At 33.0% G+C, this 18,744-nt stretch overlaps 3 protein-coding genes across 15 annotated transcripts in view; 2 read left to right on the top strand and 1 right to left on the bottom strand.

Annotated features, from left to right (window-relative positions):
* Positions 1 to 9,286, top strand: part of LOC111002660 — a 41,574-nt gene extending 32,288 nt beyond the window's left edge. For both annotated transcript variants that reach the window (XM_022272833.2, XM_022272834.2), the window contains exons 6-7: positions 6,695 to 6,892; positions 7,255 to 9,286. In XM_022272833.2, coding sequence (XP_022128525.2) covers positions 6,695 to 6,892 — 198 coding nt within the window. In that variant the 3' untranslated portion in view covers positions 7,255 to 9,286. The remainder of the gene's footprint in view (positions 1 to 6,694; positions 6,893 to 7,254) is intronic.
* A 154-nt stretch (positions 9,287 to 9,440) lies between these two features.
* On the bottom strand, positions 9,441 to 13,521 carry LOC111002626 (5-formyltetrahydrofolate cyclo-ligase). 2 transcript variants are annotated; one of them, XM_022272785.2, is made up of 5 exons: positions 13,393 to 13,521; positions 12,590 to 12,711; positions 11,083 to 11,335; positions 10,408 to 10,532; positions 9,441 to 9,675 (listed from the first exon to the last, which is right to left on the bottom strand). In XM_022272785.2, the coding sequence occupies exons 1-5, from the start codon at positions 13,466 to 13,468 to the stop codon at positions 9,577 to 9,579; spliced, it is 675 nt and encodes a 224-aa protein (XP_022128477.2). In that variant the 5' UTR covers positions 13,469 to 13,521; the 3' UTR covers positions 9,441 to 9,576. The 2 variants fall into 2 exon arrangements, with proteins under 2 accessions (XP_022128477.2, XP_022128478.2); XM_022272786.2 differs by having other exon boundaries at positions 13,300 to 13,484.
* A 915-nt stretch (positions 13,522 to 14,436) lies between these two features.
* LOC111002621 (transient receptor potential cation channel trpm) overlaps positions 14,437 to 18,744 on the top strand; it is a 133,011-nt gene continuing 128,703 nt past the window's right edge. For all 11 annotated transcript variants that reach the window (XM_045634462.1, XM_045634461.1, XM_045634466.1 and 8 more), the window contains exon 1: positions 14,437 to 14,736. In XM_045634462.1, the coding sequence (XP_045490418.1) occupies positions 14,647 to 14,736 (90 nt within the window). In that variant the 5' untranslated portion in view covers positions 14,437 to 14,646. The remainder of the gene's footprint in view (positions 14,737 to 18,744) is intronic.

Below are 18,744 nucleotides of genomic sequence, written 5' to 3'. Positions count from 1 at the left end.
GTTGGCCTTTACTTCATATATAAGTTTTACAAATATGGAAGATTAGATATATTTTATATCTAGTTCATTGTGCTAGTCGTGAAAAAAGATTTCATTTGGTTTATATTAACTCTGTCCAAATTGGAATTTTTACATTCGTGATAAATGAAATTGTAGGCGTTAAGATTTATTATCTGTACAAATAATGTTATTATACACTATACAGGTTCTAATCAATGTTTCACTAGTTGCCGCTAGAATATTCATTAAAATTTGTTTGTGCCAATAATGATGTTGCAATGAAATTCTTGTAAAATACCAACAACCTCGAAGTAGCCAGGGCTTGGAATATTTTGGTTACATTTGATTTTGAATAATTAATGATTGTGTAAATGTGGTTCGTGCGTTCAATCCCAGTTCGTCTTGTCTTAAGACCTGAGCGGCATTATAAAGAGAGACATTCAACTGAGGTTATGACTGTGGTCTGTCAAAATTCAATATCCATAACTCACTAATCACCGTGCTTAGATTATGATTTGACATGATATGATTATGACATGGAATTCTCCTTATATCATTTTTTTCGAGCCACAAGTAGTATTGATTGGGTTGGATTTAGCCTATTTTAATGACGCTAGCCAGCTGAAATATATAAATTATACATTATTATTACGCCCATTTAATTCCCAATAATGACAGAAGTAGAATGCACAGCTTTGATTTGTTGTATACATTTTAGTGTTCGTGGTAACCTTCATAGCTTCTTTCAGTACCATTAATCGTAACATCTTCATAGGTAAAGGCCTCTTCCAGTTCATCCAAATATCTGTATCCACGGCTTTCTTTCTCCATTCTCCTAACGCATCACTTTCTCCTATTCAATAGTCAATGTCAAATAGATTTTTCAGTACTTAGAATTATTTCTGTTTCAAAATATTTTATTATATTGCGTTTACAACATGCATCAACCTGTTTTGTAATCTCAGCAGATATTATGAAACTATAATTATTTATATTTTATTGAACCTTTAATGGATGCTTTATTTTACGACCGCCGTTTTTAATTGTTAATTTTGAATGTACAGGCATAAAATTGAGGTACACATAAATTAGCATTTATTCAATGGTAAAATGTGAATTTTAGTCTCTAGAATATATTTGTATGTCGGTGATATGTTTCTAATTGATTTTTGGAGGCAAATTAAATTGAAAAATTCTAAAATTATTTTTTTAATTATTAGCATAACGGTTATTTTCATTATAGGTTAGTAAGTTATATTAGATTCCTAAGCACGCGTATGTCAGTGATTTTTGGAAAATATCGGTTTCTTAAGGTTTTTTCTATTACCATATAAGAAAGTGTTTAATAATAGAAAAAATCCGATATGTGCGATCCATTTATTTCTTTATTTCTAAGCAAAATCTCTTGTAAGTTTACAGCTTTATTTTATTGTTCGCGTAACCTTTGGTAATTTGACGGATTTTACGAGAGAGGTATTTCGCGACCAGTCTTGTAGGACACAATACGTAAAAAGTTGTATTGCCAGAGTTGAGGAATTTAAAATATTTATTGTATAAAAGTTGTAATACGTTGTTTATGATAAATGTAGTGAATTTAAGATATTTCTCTAGATTTACGACCAGATATCGTAGCGCAATTTTTTACTTAATTATAAGAGTAGCAATGTCGTATTAAATCCTTATAAATGTGTTCCATAGTTCGTCGATGTGTTCTGTTACGACGTCTGTTATGAAAACTATCAGGAAATAAAAAAAAATAACTTATTATTAATCATATTATTTCGTGTGTAAAGGCAATATTTGTCTGTGTTTTTGTAATTATTAAAAATGAATTAGAGAATTTAGCTTGTTTTTTAACCCTTAACAATATAGTATTTTGCCAAGACTTACCAAGGGCTTATATATTTAAAAATGTATATTATGACGTCGTCGTTAAATGGAAAGAAGAAAAATTTTACTACATAAAAACACGTATGATGCCGAGTTTATTACGGACTAAGACGTTGATTGTATGTTCGAATGGAAGACAAGCAAAACCAACCAAAGCCGAGTGATTTCGACACTTTAGGGGAGTTATTGTTAAATGGATAGACGTAATATGGAGTTTACATTGCATATTCTTTTTAATTATTTTAAAATCTTTGAGTGTGCCTTTGTGTTAAACAAAGGGTTTATTAACTAAGCCCTAAGCCCTTCACGAGGTTTCTAAAAATCAACGCGAGTAAATGGGTATAGCTGTTTTTTTTTTGTTTCACATGCGTAAGGGGGTGTCAATTGGCAATGCAGCGTGACCATGGTGGCAGACGTGGTCCTATCGTGTTACTATCGCATTTAAAAATATTAAAGCAAATCATAAATATCAAATTATTTAAAGATTTAATAATTTGACTACTCATAAATGTTAATTGTAGGATTCGATATTTGACATTTATTGGTGAACGGATATGCACATTGGTAGGTGACACTATTTTTAAACTATATCCTGTGTTTCAAAAACAAGTTTCGTAATAATAATAACTGTGAAACATTCACTTTTTTGTAAAAAAATACACTCGGACGATATAGTTAATTATGTTATGTCTTTTTCTGTTAAATTATGTTTACGATGTGATGGAAAGAGACAGAAGAGTACTTGACTTAACAATTAAGGTTGTATATCTGAAGCTTCAACTTCTAATATATTTGTCTGGTAGGTTATAACATAATTTTATATCACGTACACTTGTCACGATGCCTCAGGTTAGAGAATAATTGGCTCAAAATTGATCGTACCCACATATCATTGTCAAGTAATGGCAAGGTAAGAGGTAATTGTTACTAAATTATTAAGAAGCATGTCAGACTCAAGAACGTTGGAGAATTGCAAACAATTTCCGTGTTCTATGTATCTTTTATTCATATATTTATTATATTTAATCTATCTAAGATTGTTTTCTGAATCCTTAAGATTCAATCCGGAGTGTTTCCGAAAATATGATACAAAAAACTTTTTTTGTTTGGTACATTAGTCAAAAAACTAATTGTTACCTGTGCTGCTCTGCGGTGTAGAATCTTGGACACTGACAGATACTATGTCCAAAAACCTGGAAGCGTTTGAGATCTGGGTTTATCGACGTATGCTTAAAATATCTTGGACAGACCGCATACGAAATACAACAGTGCTGGACAGAATGCAGAAGAACAAAGAAGTGCTTATGACGGTTAAGAAAAAGAAACTTGAGTATTTCGGATACGTTTTACGTAACTCCCAAAAAATACGGGCGCCTTCAACTAATCATACAAGGCAAAGTGGCAGGTAGAAGGAGACCTGGCCGAAGACGCACATCCTGGTTGAAGAACTTGAGACAATGGTTTGGTCAAAGCATCAAGTTACTGTTTAGAAGCGCGGCATCCAAAATTAAAATAGCCATGATGATTGCCAACCTTCGTAAGGAGATAAGATTCTTCTTAGAAAATTCTTCTAGAAAAAACTAATAAACGACTCGAATATAGTCCTTTTTCTAAATTTAAGATCTTATAATTTAAAAGATACCGCCGCCCATGGACACTTACATTACCAGATGACTCGCAAGTGCGTTGCCGGTAATAATTGGTTCGGTCTTTTCTTGAAGTCCGATCCTCCGATCGATCCGATCCTTAGTCGATTTGGCTCGGAAATACTTCAGTGGGCACCTGGTAATATATGGCATATTGTTGGTGGAATTACCTTAAGAAACCCTCAGTAGTGGAACGACGGACGGCTAGTTGATTCGGATGCTAATCTGCTTTGACGTCTGATAATGAAACTCAGCTGCAGGCATGAGCAACTCATCTGAACACTCTCCATGGTAAATGCGATAGAAAATGCAGAAGCTTACACTATTACTACGTAACTTAGAAAAATCCTTTCCCCCATCACTCTTTTAAATTTCAATGAAAAACTTAAGAAGTGCACAGATTTTCGTTTTCACCAGTCTACAGATTTATGGCGAAAGTAATGTTTTCTTTAATTAAATTATTCAGAATTACATTATTTTCTATTTTATATTGAGTAATTTATCACATGCTTTATTAGTCATTGGATATTACGATCGGCATTTGCAATTTAATACATGGAAAAGCTTGTTTCATAAGAACACTTTCTCTAAGAAATCCCGAAATATAAATTATCTAGGCTAGACAACTTTGTATAATGCACAAAGCGAACTTCTTTATATTAAAAAAATCGATAATAATTTCAATAACTTTTAAGAAGTAAGTTTAGATCTGAATACATTTCTAATATACTTATATACCTATTATTATATGTATTTAAAAAGAGAAACTAACTGTTCGTTTTGAGGCTAATGTTTAGAAATGTCAAAAAAAAAAAAAAAAGACAGACTTATAGGATTTTTGAAGTTATTAATTTTTAAAGTATTTTTATACTTCAAAATAATGTGTAAACTGTGTAATGTTCGTCGTTGGATCGTTCATACAATTATACACTAATTAGTCCCCCTTAATATCGACAGTTAAATAAGAAAAAGTACTTTTAAGTTGCCGAAATTAGTTAAAATTGCGAAGCTTTGCACTTCATTTTGTCGCTTTATTATATAATTTTCAGCATCATACGTACCGAAGTTACAAAAATTATGTCAATGAAAATGTTTCGTAAATAGTTGGAGGAAAAACCACCAAAATATTGAAGAAAAAAAATAGTTGTCTATAAAGTGATAATAAAACATTGATGAAATGATTGCATACTTTTATAAATAAAATTAATCACTTTTATTGACCTAACCTATTGACTTCACAATCGCACTAACATAAACAGAATATATTTGACAGTAGAGCACGAAAAACAATTGGTTCAATTATTTTATTAAAATTCTAATTTAGTGAATAGTGAAATATTAAAATTTAAAATCTAATAAATTAAATTAAATTAATTAATTTAATTTTAAATCTTTAATTTTGCTTTAAAATCAATTTACACTCAGGATTTGATCTAACCAAATAAAACATTAACAATACCCTAATTTAATTTGACTTTAGATCACTCAAGAAAAAAACGTCCATGGGTCTAAACATCGGGTGAGCAAAATATCATTGCAATAGCTTGTAATGATATCCAGAACATGTACGCCACGTAAAACTTAGCTTTAAATGTTGACAAAAGAATAATTATTGTATGTCTATGATTGCGTACTGTTACAAATACTCTGTGAAATTGTCGATAACGCTATGTCGGATGTTCACTGACGGGTTATTATGAATAAATTACATTATTTATATTATATTTTAAGGAAATTATAGTAATTTTCCTTGAAGGTGCCAATGCTATGTTTACTAAATGGTCTAGCATGTATTAAATTTTAACACTTTTTGCACGTACCCATTTTTTTCATTTATAAATCTCACACACACACCCTCACATACCCTAATGTACATTCCCTCACTTTCACACCATCACACAGTACAGCCGAATTGGTTACGTATTTAATAATTTTATGTTTCCTTACGTAAATATTCAACATTTTGAATACGTTATGTATTTCATCTATATGGTTAGTATTATTGTTTTTGTCGTGTATAATTTATGTTGTATAGTTCGGTTACTGCGCGTGGGTTTTTGTATAAAACATTGTTTGTAACATCCTTGCGTACAAATGTAACCCATAAAAATAAAACAGACCTTTAGAAAATAATATATCGAGAGTTTACAATCATTCTTATCAAACAAAACCGTAGTACATAAAATAAGTACAATGTCATACGAATGTCGCGACAATTTTAATCAAATTGAGGTAATTTCGACAAAATTTAATTAATTAAATTGAAATTTCACTGATATTTATTAACGATATTTTCAAAAATCAATTTATGCAATCGCAATACGCAATTGACTCGATCGACTACAAATAATTACAATATTAAAACACTCAATGTTTTTTATTATTTGATTCGATTAACGAAAGGCGCCATGCTATTGAATCGTTCGTTCATTTCAGCCTGTTGCCGTCTAGATTTCTAAATTTCTATTGTGACCCGTCACTCCCGCTTTGCATCCAACTTCTTCCCTCCATCCTTTAAGGGTCATCTGGCCAGCTTGTAGGATAGGTCCAACGCATCATCGACTGGTCCTCTGGTTCCATTCCAAATTTAATTTCCCTATTTCACCATCTGTTCTTCGGGTAATGCCCCACCCACTGCCATTTAAGTATATACGCCCTTTTTGCTATGTCAAATCGAATACTTGTATAGAATTGGTGTCATACATATGTGACAATGTTATAAATTCTTTTTTATAAATGCTTTTCTTTCGCCTTACAATGCTGGGTTGACACGTATCTTAATCCAATACAGACTATGATCGGCTTCCCTAGACCTCTGCCACCAACCTTGCGGGGTCTGTGATTGAACTAATAGCTTTTGGAATTCCGAATTCAAAGAGGATAATCCCAGCTCATTTTAAAGCAAAGGCAGACTCTAGAATGGGTCGGATGCTAACCATGAATTTCTTGCATCTGTTAAATACCAAACTCGTAGTTTGTAGAATAAGTTCTAAGGATTTTACTTACCAGACTTCTTGATTTGAGAAAAACGTTTGACAACACTTCAATCCTAACCCGCCGAAGAGAACAGGCAGCGATGCTTGATTTCATGAAGAAGACTCTTTTGTTTTATTTTCTCTATTATTTTAAATTTAACAATGTGCTTTATACAATTTCAGGCAGCCAGCGCACTTTTCACTCTAGATGGTGCGAAGGGTGAAGAGCTATCGAGACGCCTTGCTCGCAGGCATAAGCAGCGCAGACGATGCCGCCTTGCTCTGGCGTTGATTGCGTTGCTGCTGCTCCTTGCCGCTGTTGCTGCAGTGGAATTGCTCATGTCGAGGGGGCAGAGGTTATTTGGAGCTGTTTTACGTTGAGTAAGTATTACGATTCCATATAAAATTTGGAACTTACAAAACAAGATTGATCTTAATGCAATAACCATTTTAGTTTATTTTGAACATCTCTATTAATGAGACATATATTAATTATAAAACAAAAACTAATCACTACCTATAATATACAATAAAGTAATAAAACCGAAATATTCTTACAATACAGATGACAGAAAGATACGAGTATACATAATTTATTGTCTAAAATTAAAATACGTTGTTTAGTGTATACCAACCAAACCTCCGCAACTATGAATAACCCATAATGAAAAAAAATTAAATGAAAGATATGCAGAAATGCCAATCATTACTTTATCCGTGATTTAACATCGTTTTTGTTTCAGCAATGTTATATGCAGGCCAAGAACAAGGATTTCGTAACAAAAACAAATGGTTTTGATTGATGTGATGGTATTGAACATTTAATTAATAATTCTTTGTCTCAATGCCTTCAAATCAATTAAGTATTATCTAATTTAATAGACGCAATGATATTCCTTATAAAATCACCTCTGTGCTTTCTCTAATCAATGTACCATGTCCAGAATCCACTTCACAAGAAGTATTACCTGTTAAGATAGACATTTTGGAAAATAAATACTTAAAGACATTTTTTTTACTTTGCTAAATAGCGAGGAGTTGAAATCGGGGAGTCTTTCCTGGGAGATACGACCTGAAATTGTTTAAAAACATATACGTCTCTCTCAAAGGCCGGCTTAGCCACTTGAATAAGTGTCCATGTTGCGATGACTGCCCTTTTTGGACGTTCCGTAAGCTCGAGATGGAGAAACAAATTCATCAACATAGGAATTTGCTTTGTCGTTAGTTGAAGAATATATCTTTTAATCTGCACTTTGTTATTGAATACCAATTTCACCATGAATTAGTCTGCTGAGTTTTGATGTATAGAAAAAATATTAGATTGTAAGAAAAGTGTTATATGTTTAAGATTGTATGGCTATTTGGTTTGATTCTGTCCGATTTTCATCAAACTATTTGTTAAAAGTATCTTAATGTTAATCCGAAATATATTTTTATAGATAGATAGAATTCAGAATACTCAATTAGTGGTCCAGGTCCACCTAAGTCCTGGAATCACCTCGGTCATGACCCATATGACCCCCCTGGATCCGCTGTTGGTAGTGTTCTAGGTGATTTTAAAAGTTTCCACGAGTAATTGGTGTCGGCATTTTGTTTGTAGATGTTGGTGATTTTCGTATGTAATTAAACAATTGACAAATATTTGAGGAATATAATCTGAGTTCCTTCTAATGTGATTTGTGATAAATTAGTATTAAGCATTCGAATTATTAGCTTAAGATTAAAAAAAACAATTGTTTCCCATAAAACAATGTAAAATTATAGTATAAAGGAATGGTGAAAAAAATAGTATAAATGTAAAAATCTTTGGAAATCTGGTAAGGAGTTTGAGTATTTAAAATGTGATAATTGTATTTAATATATGTTTAGATGATATTATCAATCCGAATTATTTGTTAGTATAATAGTATTATGTTTAAGATTTAGATTTTACACCCAGTTGGGATAATTAGAGTAATTTATATTTTGGTGTTACTCGTGAACCACAAACTATGTTGAAACCACACAAAATCCTTGGAAATAGTTAATTTTATCGCGAACAGACACCGATAATAATTTTATATTCTGTATTGATGTACAGATACCGGCAAACATCTTGAGCATTGAACAAGAGACTGCGGGTAGTTTGCGCATCGTATCACAGCGCGAGACACAAACGTCACATTTGCCGGTATCTATAAATAATTTAAGAAATTTCATCAGCTTCAGATTTCGTCAGTTGCTGATAGTATAGGTCAACTGTGTGTTTATATATTTGTTTAGAATATACACCTAATGACAGTGAAACATTTGTGTATATTTTATTTTTGTATTCCTGGCGTCACAAAGGGCCTACCATGGTTATAACAGCAAGACTGATGAAATTACTGAATGTTTCATGTGTGAGAACGAAAGGTAATAAACAATCTTATTGAAGTAGTCCTGGAGGCCATGAAGATGTAATCCAATTCTTTACATAGGTAGTAAATTATTATTTCAATTACGTAATAAAATAAATAAATCAATGGCGCTACATTGGCCTCAGATTTCTCAACCCGTTTCATGATCCATCTATCTATCATCTCTGCCTCACGATGTTTTCCTTCACTGTTCGAGCGAAAGCATTGGTGCACAGCCGGAGATCGAACCTACCGCCTCAGAGTCGCATGTTGAAGCTTTTTTAATAACATTATATATATGTTAAATATAATTCTTGTTGTTTATATGTACGGAGGTTTTTATCATCACAATAAATCTTTTAAGGTGATAATGAAGGAATTAGTTTTAATTTTAAAAGTGCCAGATGTATATAGTTTTAATATCAATATAAAAATGTATTAATTATTGTTCACTTTTGTCAAATTTTTTTCTATAATTATTGTTCACTTTTGTTAATTTTCTATCAAATCTTTGTTTACATTAATAATAAAATATAAATAATAAATATTCGTTTTGACTTTAACTATGTATCATTTTATTTAAGCACCAAAATTTATTCATACAGTTTTGCAACAGATTTCACGCAATTAAAGTATTTAACATATCTTATATAATATACAGAAACAATGTTATTATATATTTAAAATTTAATCACTTCCCGCATATACAACTTCGTCTATTTTCTGGTCCAAGTCATTCATCGGCACCTTGTCTAGAATCTGACAGTTGAAAGCAACGGCTACCACCTGAGGAAAATCACGACACAAATAAATGTAAATTAATCAATAAAGCATTTTTTTATTTGATGAATAATTAAATGATCCCAATCCTTGGGATTGATTTGCTCCAGTTCAAACATATTAGTATTAAAAACTTGGCGATTGAAAAGAGTGGCGGAAAGTTTCTTGCCAGTTCTTCTTACCCGCTCTACGCCCTTGACTTGCGAACTGGTTGTAAATGTAAATTTACAATTAATTTAATTAGTTTTTTTGACGTTTATAAGTGTACTTGTTTAACTATATTCATAAAGATATTTTGACATTGTTTTGAAGTGAAAAATGATATTTTTCACTTCAAAACAATGTTAATTGTTGTTAATGTTAAATGCAAGTTATCAATTTTATAATTTGGTATAATGTCTCATAGTCTGTGGACATAGCAGATTTCCCATAGATAATATTTCTTCCTTTCTTTCTCTGTCTTTATCGCTTGTGTTTTGTACAAAGCTTAATAAACGCGTTACTAAAAATGTATTGACATAAGACTGTTTATACTCATAAACAATGTTTTAGAACTACCTAGGGTCCTTAAAGATAAGAGCGTACCAATTCTTAAAAGGCCGGCAACGCACTCGCAAGCGCATGGTATTCACTGTGAAGAATTGGTACGGTCTTTTCTTGAAGGACCCTAAGTCGAATTGGTTCTTTCTGAAGAACTTCAGATGGAAGCTGGTTCCACAAAGTGGTAAAAAGAAGTACCTTAGGAGCAGTGTTGGGGTTAGACCGCAAGTTGGCAATGTATTTGTCGTAGTACCCACCGCCATGCCCAACTCGACCACCTTCCAGGGAAAACGCCACCCCTGGAGCGATGATTAAATCTAAACCTGAAAAGGGAATAATTGAGTTTTCTAAAAACACTGAGGTGTTAGTATTTTATTTTGTATATAACATTTAGTTTAAATTCGCAAATCAGCCCGGCAGATGGCGCTGCAGTCGGTACTTTCATTATTTAATATCCTAATTGCTTGAATTATCATGCAGGACAACGTCTGTGGAGTTCTTTGTTAGACTTTAAGGCAGTAACTCCGTACGATGCGAACGATGGCGTGATATATTTATCATGTTTTTAATGACTTATGTACGTGACATTAATAAATAAGTAGAATTATGTTACGAAAACCAAAAAGTTTTAGTGCAGTATTGGCCTAGTGCCTTCAGAACATTAACATTCACCCGAAAGGTTAAGGAAAACATCATGAGGAAACCGGCTTGTATTAGACCCTTAAAGTCGATGGCGTTTGCCAGGACTAGGAAGCTGATCACTTACTTGTCCATTGACCATGAAACAGATACAGATATTTGAGGCCCACACCTAAAAATGTTGTAGCAGCCATGATTTTCAATTAATTTAACCTAAAGAACTTCGAAACGCACCCGCATCTAGAGCATCTTCCCTTTTCTGATCCTTCGAGTGTTGGGCTATCCCATGCTTGGTCAACGGCATGGCATCCTCGTCACCCACCTCAAGCTTCAACATTCTCATAATCCCACCAGCATACTGCGGAACGAAGGCTGAACCACCACGGGATTTGATGTGGGATATAATGGGTGCTGTGTTTATTTCCTGATCTGTGCTCATGAATATTGCGACGCGGTTCGCCGTCTTGTAGTATGGGTGGTTGATTATCTGCAAAATGGTGTTAACTCAAATTTGTTCATAGTTCTATGTACGTAATTTTGTTTCTATGCATATATGAGGGCAGAAGGAAGACCCCTTGAGGACACCCGCAGAGTCAGAGTCAAGAACATATTAATGTTCCATATGTTCTTGTCTCTGACTCTGCGGGTTAAATATTTCTCGATTGTATATTTGTCATAGCCGTACTTAATGCTAAGATATATAATCTAAACCGTATCATTTCGACGTCCACCGTTCCACAATTGAGTATGTATTTATATTTATAAATAATTTGTTATTTCCCTTATATTCTATATTACTTTTCACTCTATCCACTCATGTGCAACAGCGCATTAGTGGTTAATATTGAGTGAAATAAAATCCTCTAATATTTAAGCGCCCCGACGACCCAGCAACTATACTATAACTACTAACGTCTACAGATTATATGACAATAGGGTATCGGTAAATCTTGATAATTGCGCCATTAAAATAAATTATTACCGTCATAATGAGGAAAATAACAATAACATCATAATAATATACAGAGGTTAATATTCATAAGTGATAAGTCGTTGTTATTTTAAACTTTCGTTGTATACAACGAGATTTAGGATCAACGATTTATTTATTTAAAAAATTTGTTGTCTGTAAATTCGGTTTACGGACGATAGTTTAACGAAACATTTCAAAACATTGATGCAATGATTGCATACTTTACGATACACAGGAAGAGTCACTCCTCGGACGCATAGACCAATCTAGTGGAAGGAAGATAGATGCGGCGAAAGCGTACAATGAGCGTAACGGGACAATCAGTCGTGCTTTTTCGTGTGTGCAGCCATAGAACATCGATTTACTAGACGATTTACTACATGACGTCATAAACATAATTTCTGCTGAAAGTTGATTTTTTTTAAATATAACAGTTGCCAAACGGGCAGGTGGCTCTGAACACTCTACATTGTAAAACCGGTAGAAGATGCAAGAGCGTAGAGATGTCGAAATGAAAGAGAAATCGATCGTGTTGCTCGGAAAGTGACCAGAGGTTGTTTTAAATCGCTCTTCGTTGACTACGGTCAAGTTGAAGTAGCTGGTACTGAAGAACTACCTCCCAGAGGTGAGGACAGTACTAGAGAGTTGGTCTTGATGAAGAGGGAAAAGGCGTGGCGTGGATGGCAGAAAGCATGACGTTTAAGATATCATTGAAATTGAGAAATAGTGTGAACAATTTGACTAAGCCTTTAAATAATGTATAGCTACCTTATTAAATACAATTTTTGATTGTCGATCTTTTTCTTCTGTAGTCATTTTGGCGATTGCATCAGCTACCTGCTTGCGAAGCTCAACCTTTGCTGGGTCCGGGGTTCGGGCGCTCATTTTGCCTGTATTAAGATTTAATATATTAAATCTCAGTGAGACTTTTTAAAATTCTGTGCGGAATGTCTTACACCCAATAAGATAACCGCTATATTAGGGTAGAGGAAGAATAGACGCGAATTGAAAGACTAATCAGGAGAATCTTTGTTATAAAAAATATAAACATGCTTCTGTTTTATGTTCATGCTGATTTCACCCAAATTACAAGGCAATAAAGTCGCGATTGCAATGTGCTAAAACATTGGTTTAGTAATTTTTATAAGACCATTCAGATCGGCGTGTATTTTGTCAGCTTGTGCTTATCATATTATAACAAAAATCTGTTTGTGACGATTACTAGAATCTGTATCCACTTCTATTACTACTTATACAGTTGAGCGTGAAAATGACAGCTAATTTGGTTTAATTTACTAGAAACTAACGTGATATATAATATCTCTACATAAATGAATTTAGATTATTTATAAGACCTGTGTGATCCAATCCGATAAATGTTATTTGTAGTAGTTAGTTTCATTCTGAAGTAATAGATAAATACACATTTTTCACTATTTACAAGTTCAGAAAAAACAGGTTAAAATCGTAAAACTTACCGCTGCGTTAAGGATTGTTTTTCTTTTAAAAAATGGGTACTAATGAAATATCACGTAAAATACAGTGTTTAAAATAAAATTAAGCTGTCTTACCGACAGGTTTGTGAGGAATATCATTAACGTTTGACAAACGAAACTGAGATAACACACGATACAACTTTATCGTCATTTCTTTACACAACTAACAAATCCGAATGAACGAGAATTCAGAATGATGAACCGGTCTGATAGCGCCACCTGGGGAAGAAGCTAAGAACTATTGTAAAAATTTTGTTGTATTAAATTCAGCGCCATCTACCGATTTTTTGAAATCCAGTGTACAAACAAAGGCTAATACATAAAAATGTTTAAGTAGAATACATGTTAATAATTATTAATATATTGCGTATTTTTAACATACACTATAACAAGAACAATGTAGTAAGAACACATGGCCTAATAGTCATCTAGTTGCTACTTGCATTTCGAGAATTAATCAATTGCCACCCAGTTACAGACTTTACGACAAATTATTGTTTTCATTATAAAATTAAAAACATGAATCGATAAATCTTAGTAGTGTCAATTAACACCGAGTAAATAAGAATAATTTAGATAATATAATTCTATCGCATTTGAATTTGTGATTTTATTTTTAAAATATGTAACTTTTTAATATAATAACGAGCTGATTTCTATTTTATATAGATTACAAAAAAAAAAATTCATATGCGAGAATTTCTGAAAAAGAGAGACTTTATGAAAATATTTACGCCTGATAATATGTGGAGGCGACGATTAAAATTGTAGGTTTTATGATGGTGGTTATTCATTCAGCCATATTTGATCTTGAAATTTATAAAAATAATTTAATGAGAAATTTAGAGAATAAAGGGCCAAATTTTGATACATAATTTCTTTGAAAGGAGTTTAATAATAGTCTACTTTTTATAACATGTTAGTTCCAAGTCTCTAAGGGTTTTTAGTGAGGGTCAGTATGTGATATAACCTCAATGATCTTACCTCTTTGTTTGGTTAAAAGTGGCAGGGGGAGCCGTTAACAGCAGCTTGCGCCTTACAGCCCGCAGTACGCAACAATTGCCAGGCGCTCCGATGACCCACGTACGTCGTTCGCCAGCTCCTACTCCGTAGTCGGGCGCTAGCCATCATCTGTGGAGGGTGTGCGTCACACCTTCAAGCAAACCGAAACTTTCTTACGTCAAATCAATGGATATAACCTAACAAATCGCGAGTTACATTATAAAATGTGATTTCCTCCACAATTCCATATGGGTTAAGTGTTTATGTGACGTGATATTTGCCAATAATGTGAATTAGTTCAGTGTAGTGGTTATTAAAAACCAAGTTATGAGCATTCAAAAGTGTCTTTTGGATAACTCCAGTAGGATGATCAAGGCAATGTCAAATGCGAAGTCGTCTAACAATGAAGTCAAAACGGTAAGTGGTTGTACAGTTTAACCATTGTTTAAGTAACAAAGAAGTTTGTACAACAAATGCGAAATAGGTTATGTGTGGACTGCAATAGTGACGTTTAGGTTATAAATTCCTAAATTGGTGTTTAGAATAATTATTAGATTCCAAATTCACATATTAAAACTATTTGAAAACAATTCGTATGTCTATTAATTTCTCTTAGTGACTCTATTACAAGATCCCACGAACCGTGTTCAATAAGTTTCTATTGATCCTATATTACCAGATTTTTTGGCATTAACGGTAATCGTCGAATGTTTCGGTTTTCGTCATTTAATTAGTGCAATTGGCTTTAATTACCGTTCAATGAACTTACTTGACCCTAATTTTATGTTCACGAAATACAAACGAAAAGTTTAAAATTCAATACATAAAAACTGTTACGGCTAATAGAAAAATAACGCAAGGTTTCTTCTTGCGTACCTATCTATAGGATTCTTCACAATTTACATAGTTTCAAACAAGGCTCTTTGTAAATTCTATTATTACTACTTTTCCAAAATAAGATATTATCCAACAAAATCTATGTTAGTAATGACACGTAATAAATAACGAATTGATTAAGACGAATGTCAACCTTGCTCTTGAAATAATTTGTATAACATTGAAAATAAAGTACTAGTTGACCATTTCAAAAAATTCTTATTGATAATATTTTGTATCACTACCAAAATTGTGACGTAAATTGGTGAGACCTACCTTTTAACCCATAACTGTATAACGCTTGGAGACCAGATGTCATCAACGTGTGAACAGGGAAAGACAAAGGAATATTGGTAGTCATTCTCATGCACCTAAATCCCGCGCCTAAATTGCAGTGTCATTTCACAGGATTCATTTTTATTGCGGACATATTTTATCAACGCCACGCCCTTATAAAATGAAAAATTTATTTGAAAAACGTTGGTTAAACCATAATTTGTGTCTAAAAATCCTAAGACGTTTATTGTTTCACTGTGAGAGAAATTCCGTTTTTAGTGCGAGTTCTCACCAATACTATTAAAACTAACGCCTGAATCCTGATCTTCCATAGATGATAGAATATACCACAGATTATGTTGGATATTATAAGTAAAAATCACGTCACAAGCACTCAACTACACAAAATGTTATCAATGTTCAAACAAGGGATAGTTACGCTTTTACGTCATTATTAAAAAGGTTAACCGCTCGCTAAAATGTGGCTTATGTTAACAAAACATATAAACAGTGATTATTAAAATCAGTAAATAACAAATAACACTTGGAATTTTCTGTTGGCCGCAAAACTGTTTTCTTTTTGCTACTCTTCATTCTTTCACTTACACAATACGTCAATTGTCAAACGGTAATATAGTTGCACTAAAAAATAAGACTTGGCTGTATGGACTAAAGTCCTTTGCCTTTCCCATTAGGGATAAATTGAAAAAATATATATATATATAGTTGCACTATTATTAAAAAAAAGTGCTGTAATTTTTACATTTTTAAAAAATAAACATAACAGAAAGTATAATAAAATTATTTGATAAAAGTAGTTGAATCACGATTAGATTTTATGTGTTACATCGAATTAACATACATTAAAATTGTATCTTAGTTTCCTTATCTAAGTGTGTTAAGCTGTATGTATTTAACGACAAGTTTAAATTTTTTGACAGTCGCAGGTTAGGACATTGGCAATGAGTTGCTAAGCTCCCGACAGATAAAATTTTAAAGCGCGGGTGCTGGTATGACAGAACGTAACAGGTTCTGTTATTTATGGACGATAAATAAACAATATTTCATAAGTCAAAATGAGTTTAATATTTGTAAAATTATTAATAAATTGCTCACTATGACCATTGCTGATAGAGTTTGTTATTATTATTTAAGTATTTCTCATTATAATTAATTGTATATATAATACATAATTAATTGCTTTAAGATATTATGATGAGGAACATGATGTAATGGTTGCAGCTTTTTACATTTGCTAAACAAAAAAAACAGCAATTTAAAAGAGGACACATACATTTCAAAAGTTAACTATAGGAATAAATGATTTGATTTCTACTAACGAATACCGCTCGCGAACTAACACTTTTTCGATTTATCTTATCATACTTTACGGCTAATAAGTGGACCAGGAATTTTGTTATATTATCTTGACGCTGTCTGCCCTTCATACATTGATGGATATTAGTGGATAGTTAACTTTCAGTAGTGTTATTGTGAGGTTTTGTACAGACAAATCTATTAAAATTATTTTCTAGCCTGAGGGAGCGTTCAAGTATTACCTACGTCACGCAATTTTAGGAAATTCTTGACCCCCCCCCCATGTAACGCGCCGTAACGTTCTTCTGTACCAAATAGTAAGTAAAACGTTTTTTTACCACCCAGGTACTTATTACTCCTTAAAGTTGCCATTTATGTGGTGTAAAGTATCGGAAAGTCGAAAATAATATTAAATATAACGCATTATTCAATCCCCGCTCCGCATCGTAACGTTTTATCCCCCTCCCTTAAATTCGTTACGTTATACTTGAACGCTCACTTAGTTGTCCTTAATGTTAGACTCTGAAAGAAGACAGGGCTTTATTTATTTTATATTCAGTATCAAACGAGCTATTAAATCTTAAATCCCTCCATTTTTGGATGAATATTTAAATGATTCACTCACAGCGATGATGGAATTAATATATTATTAAGATAAAATAAACAATAAAATATGATATGTTATGCATACGTATATAAAAGTGTTACGCCATATTACGAAGAGTTTGCAAGTATGTAATCGAAGGGCTAAATTTTTTTATTAAATGTGTCTATTCTTGTATTGCGACGTTGGTGTTTTGGCGTATTCGCTACAATGAAGAAGCTTATAACATCCTAGACGACGCCAACATAGTCCAACTCAGAAAGTGCATCAAGCTCAAGTGGCTGAGACATGTGCACCGATCTTAACTGAACTTACAACCCGGTGGCAAGAAAAAAATCGGTCTGTAAAGTAGGTTTACTGACGATAGTTGAACGTGACAACGTCATAAGAAAATACTAATGGAATGGTTGCATTTTTCAAAAGAAAAATTTAATTTTATATGTTTGATAGATATTTTGTATGGAGATAGAAAAGGAGGTAAATGGAAGTCACAATTGAATTGATCAAGTTACATTTAATTGTACGCATAAACACAATTATGTCAATTTTTTAACGAATGAACGCTGCCGAACGCGAAGGCCGATTGTGCCTCTTTGTCGCTCGTTTCGCGCTCACGCTTGCACTTCAAGCCATAAATGGAACGCCTCAGAGCGAGGTAACGCCGCATGCGTCATGTTTTTTCCGCGCGTATCGAATTATAAGACGTTGTCACGTCAAAAACCTTGTAGATCGAGGATGCGTCAGTGGGATGGATTGTTAAAGACCGAGAATCAAAAGGGCTTCGAAATTAGACATGGGAAGCATTTTGATTTTTGATGATGGTTGTTGTATTATATAATAGATTGTATGATTTTATCATGATATAGAAATGTCGTATTACACACGCTCGTGTAATTGGAAACTAAGCTGACGCCACAGCCTACTTATTTTACGCACGCGAGTACGGAAATTTTCCCATATTGTAAATGCATTTTCATATTACGAATTCATATTTTAAGGTATATTATTGCATTGTGATTCTCATCTGTATGTCTCTGACAATGCCTACCTTTTTAGTTCACACCAACATGGAACATTTTGCTATGATACCCCAGAGACTTTGGTTTTCCGGAATGAAAACTTTTTAGGTTGTTCTGTGAATTTTCTCAGGTATAAACCTCAGAGTTCATGTCATAAGCTTTTAATAAGAAATAAAAATAGGGGTTATTTATAGAGGGGTGGAAATTAAGGGTGGAATGCCGTATCATAAAAAAATTGTTTAAAAAATATTGGGCTGGATACATCACTTAGGGATTCGAAAGAAAGTAGCCGATTCTCAGACCTGCTGAATATGCATAATAAATTTAAGAAGA

The sequence above is a fragment of the Pieris rapae genome, chromosome 3 (genome assembly GCF_905147795.1).
Source record: "Pieris rapae chromosome 3, ilPieRapa1.1, whole genome shotgun sequence".
In the NCBI taxonomy this organism is placed as follows: Eukaryota; Metazoa; Arthropoda; class Insecta; order Lepidoptera; family Pieridae; genus Pieris; species Pieris rapae.
This window is presented reverse-complemented; position numbering and strand designations above follow the sequence as displayed.

Bases quoted from the DNA above. Each gene is read 5' to 3' on its own strand.
- LOC111002626 (XM_022272785.2), bottom strand. From the start codon at position 13,468: ATGACGATAAAGTTGTATCGTGTGTTATCTCAGTTTCGTTTGTCAAAC. The intron at 11,336-12,589 runs GTAGCTATACAT...ACCATTTTGCAG, and splicing joins CAAAAATTGTATTTAATAAG to ATAATCAACCACCCATACTA. The intron at 10,533-11,082 runs GTGCGTTTCGAA...TTCCCTTTTCAG, and splicing joins GGAAGATGCTCTAGATGCGG to GTTTAGATTTAATCATCGCT.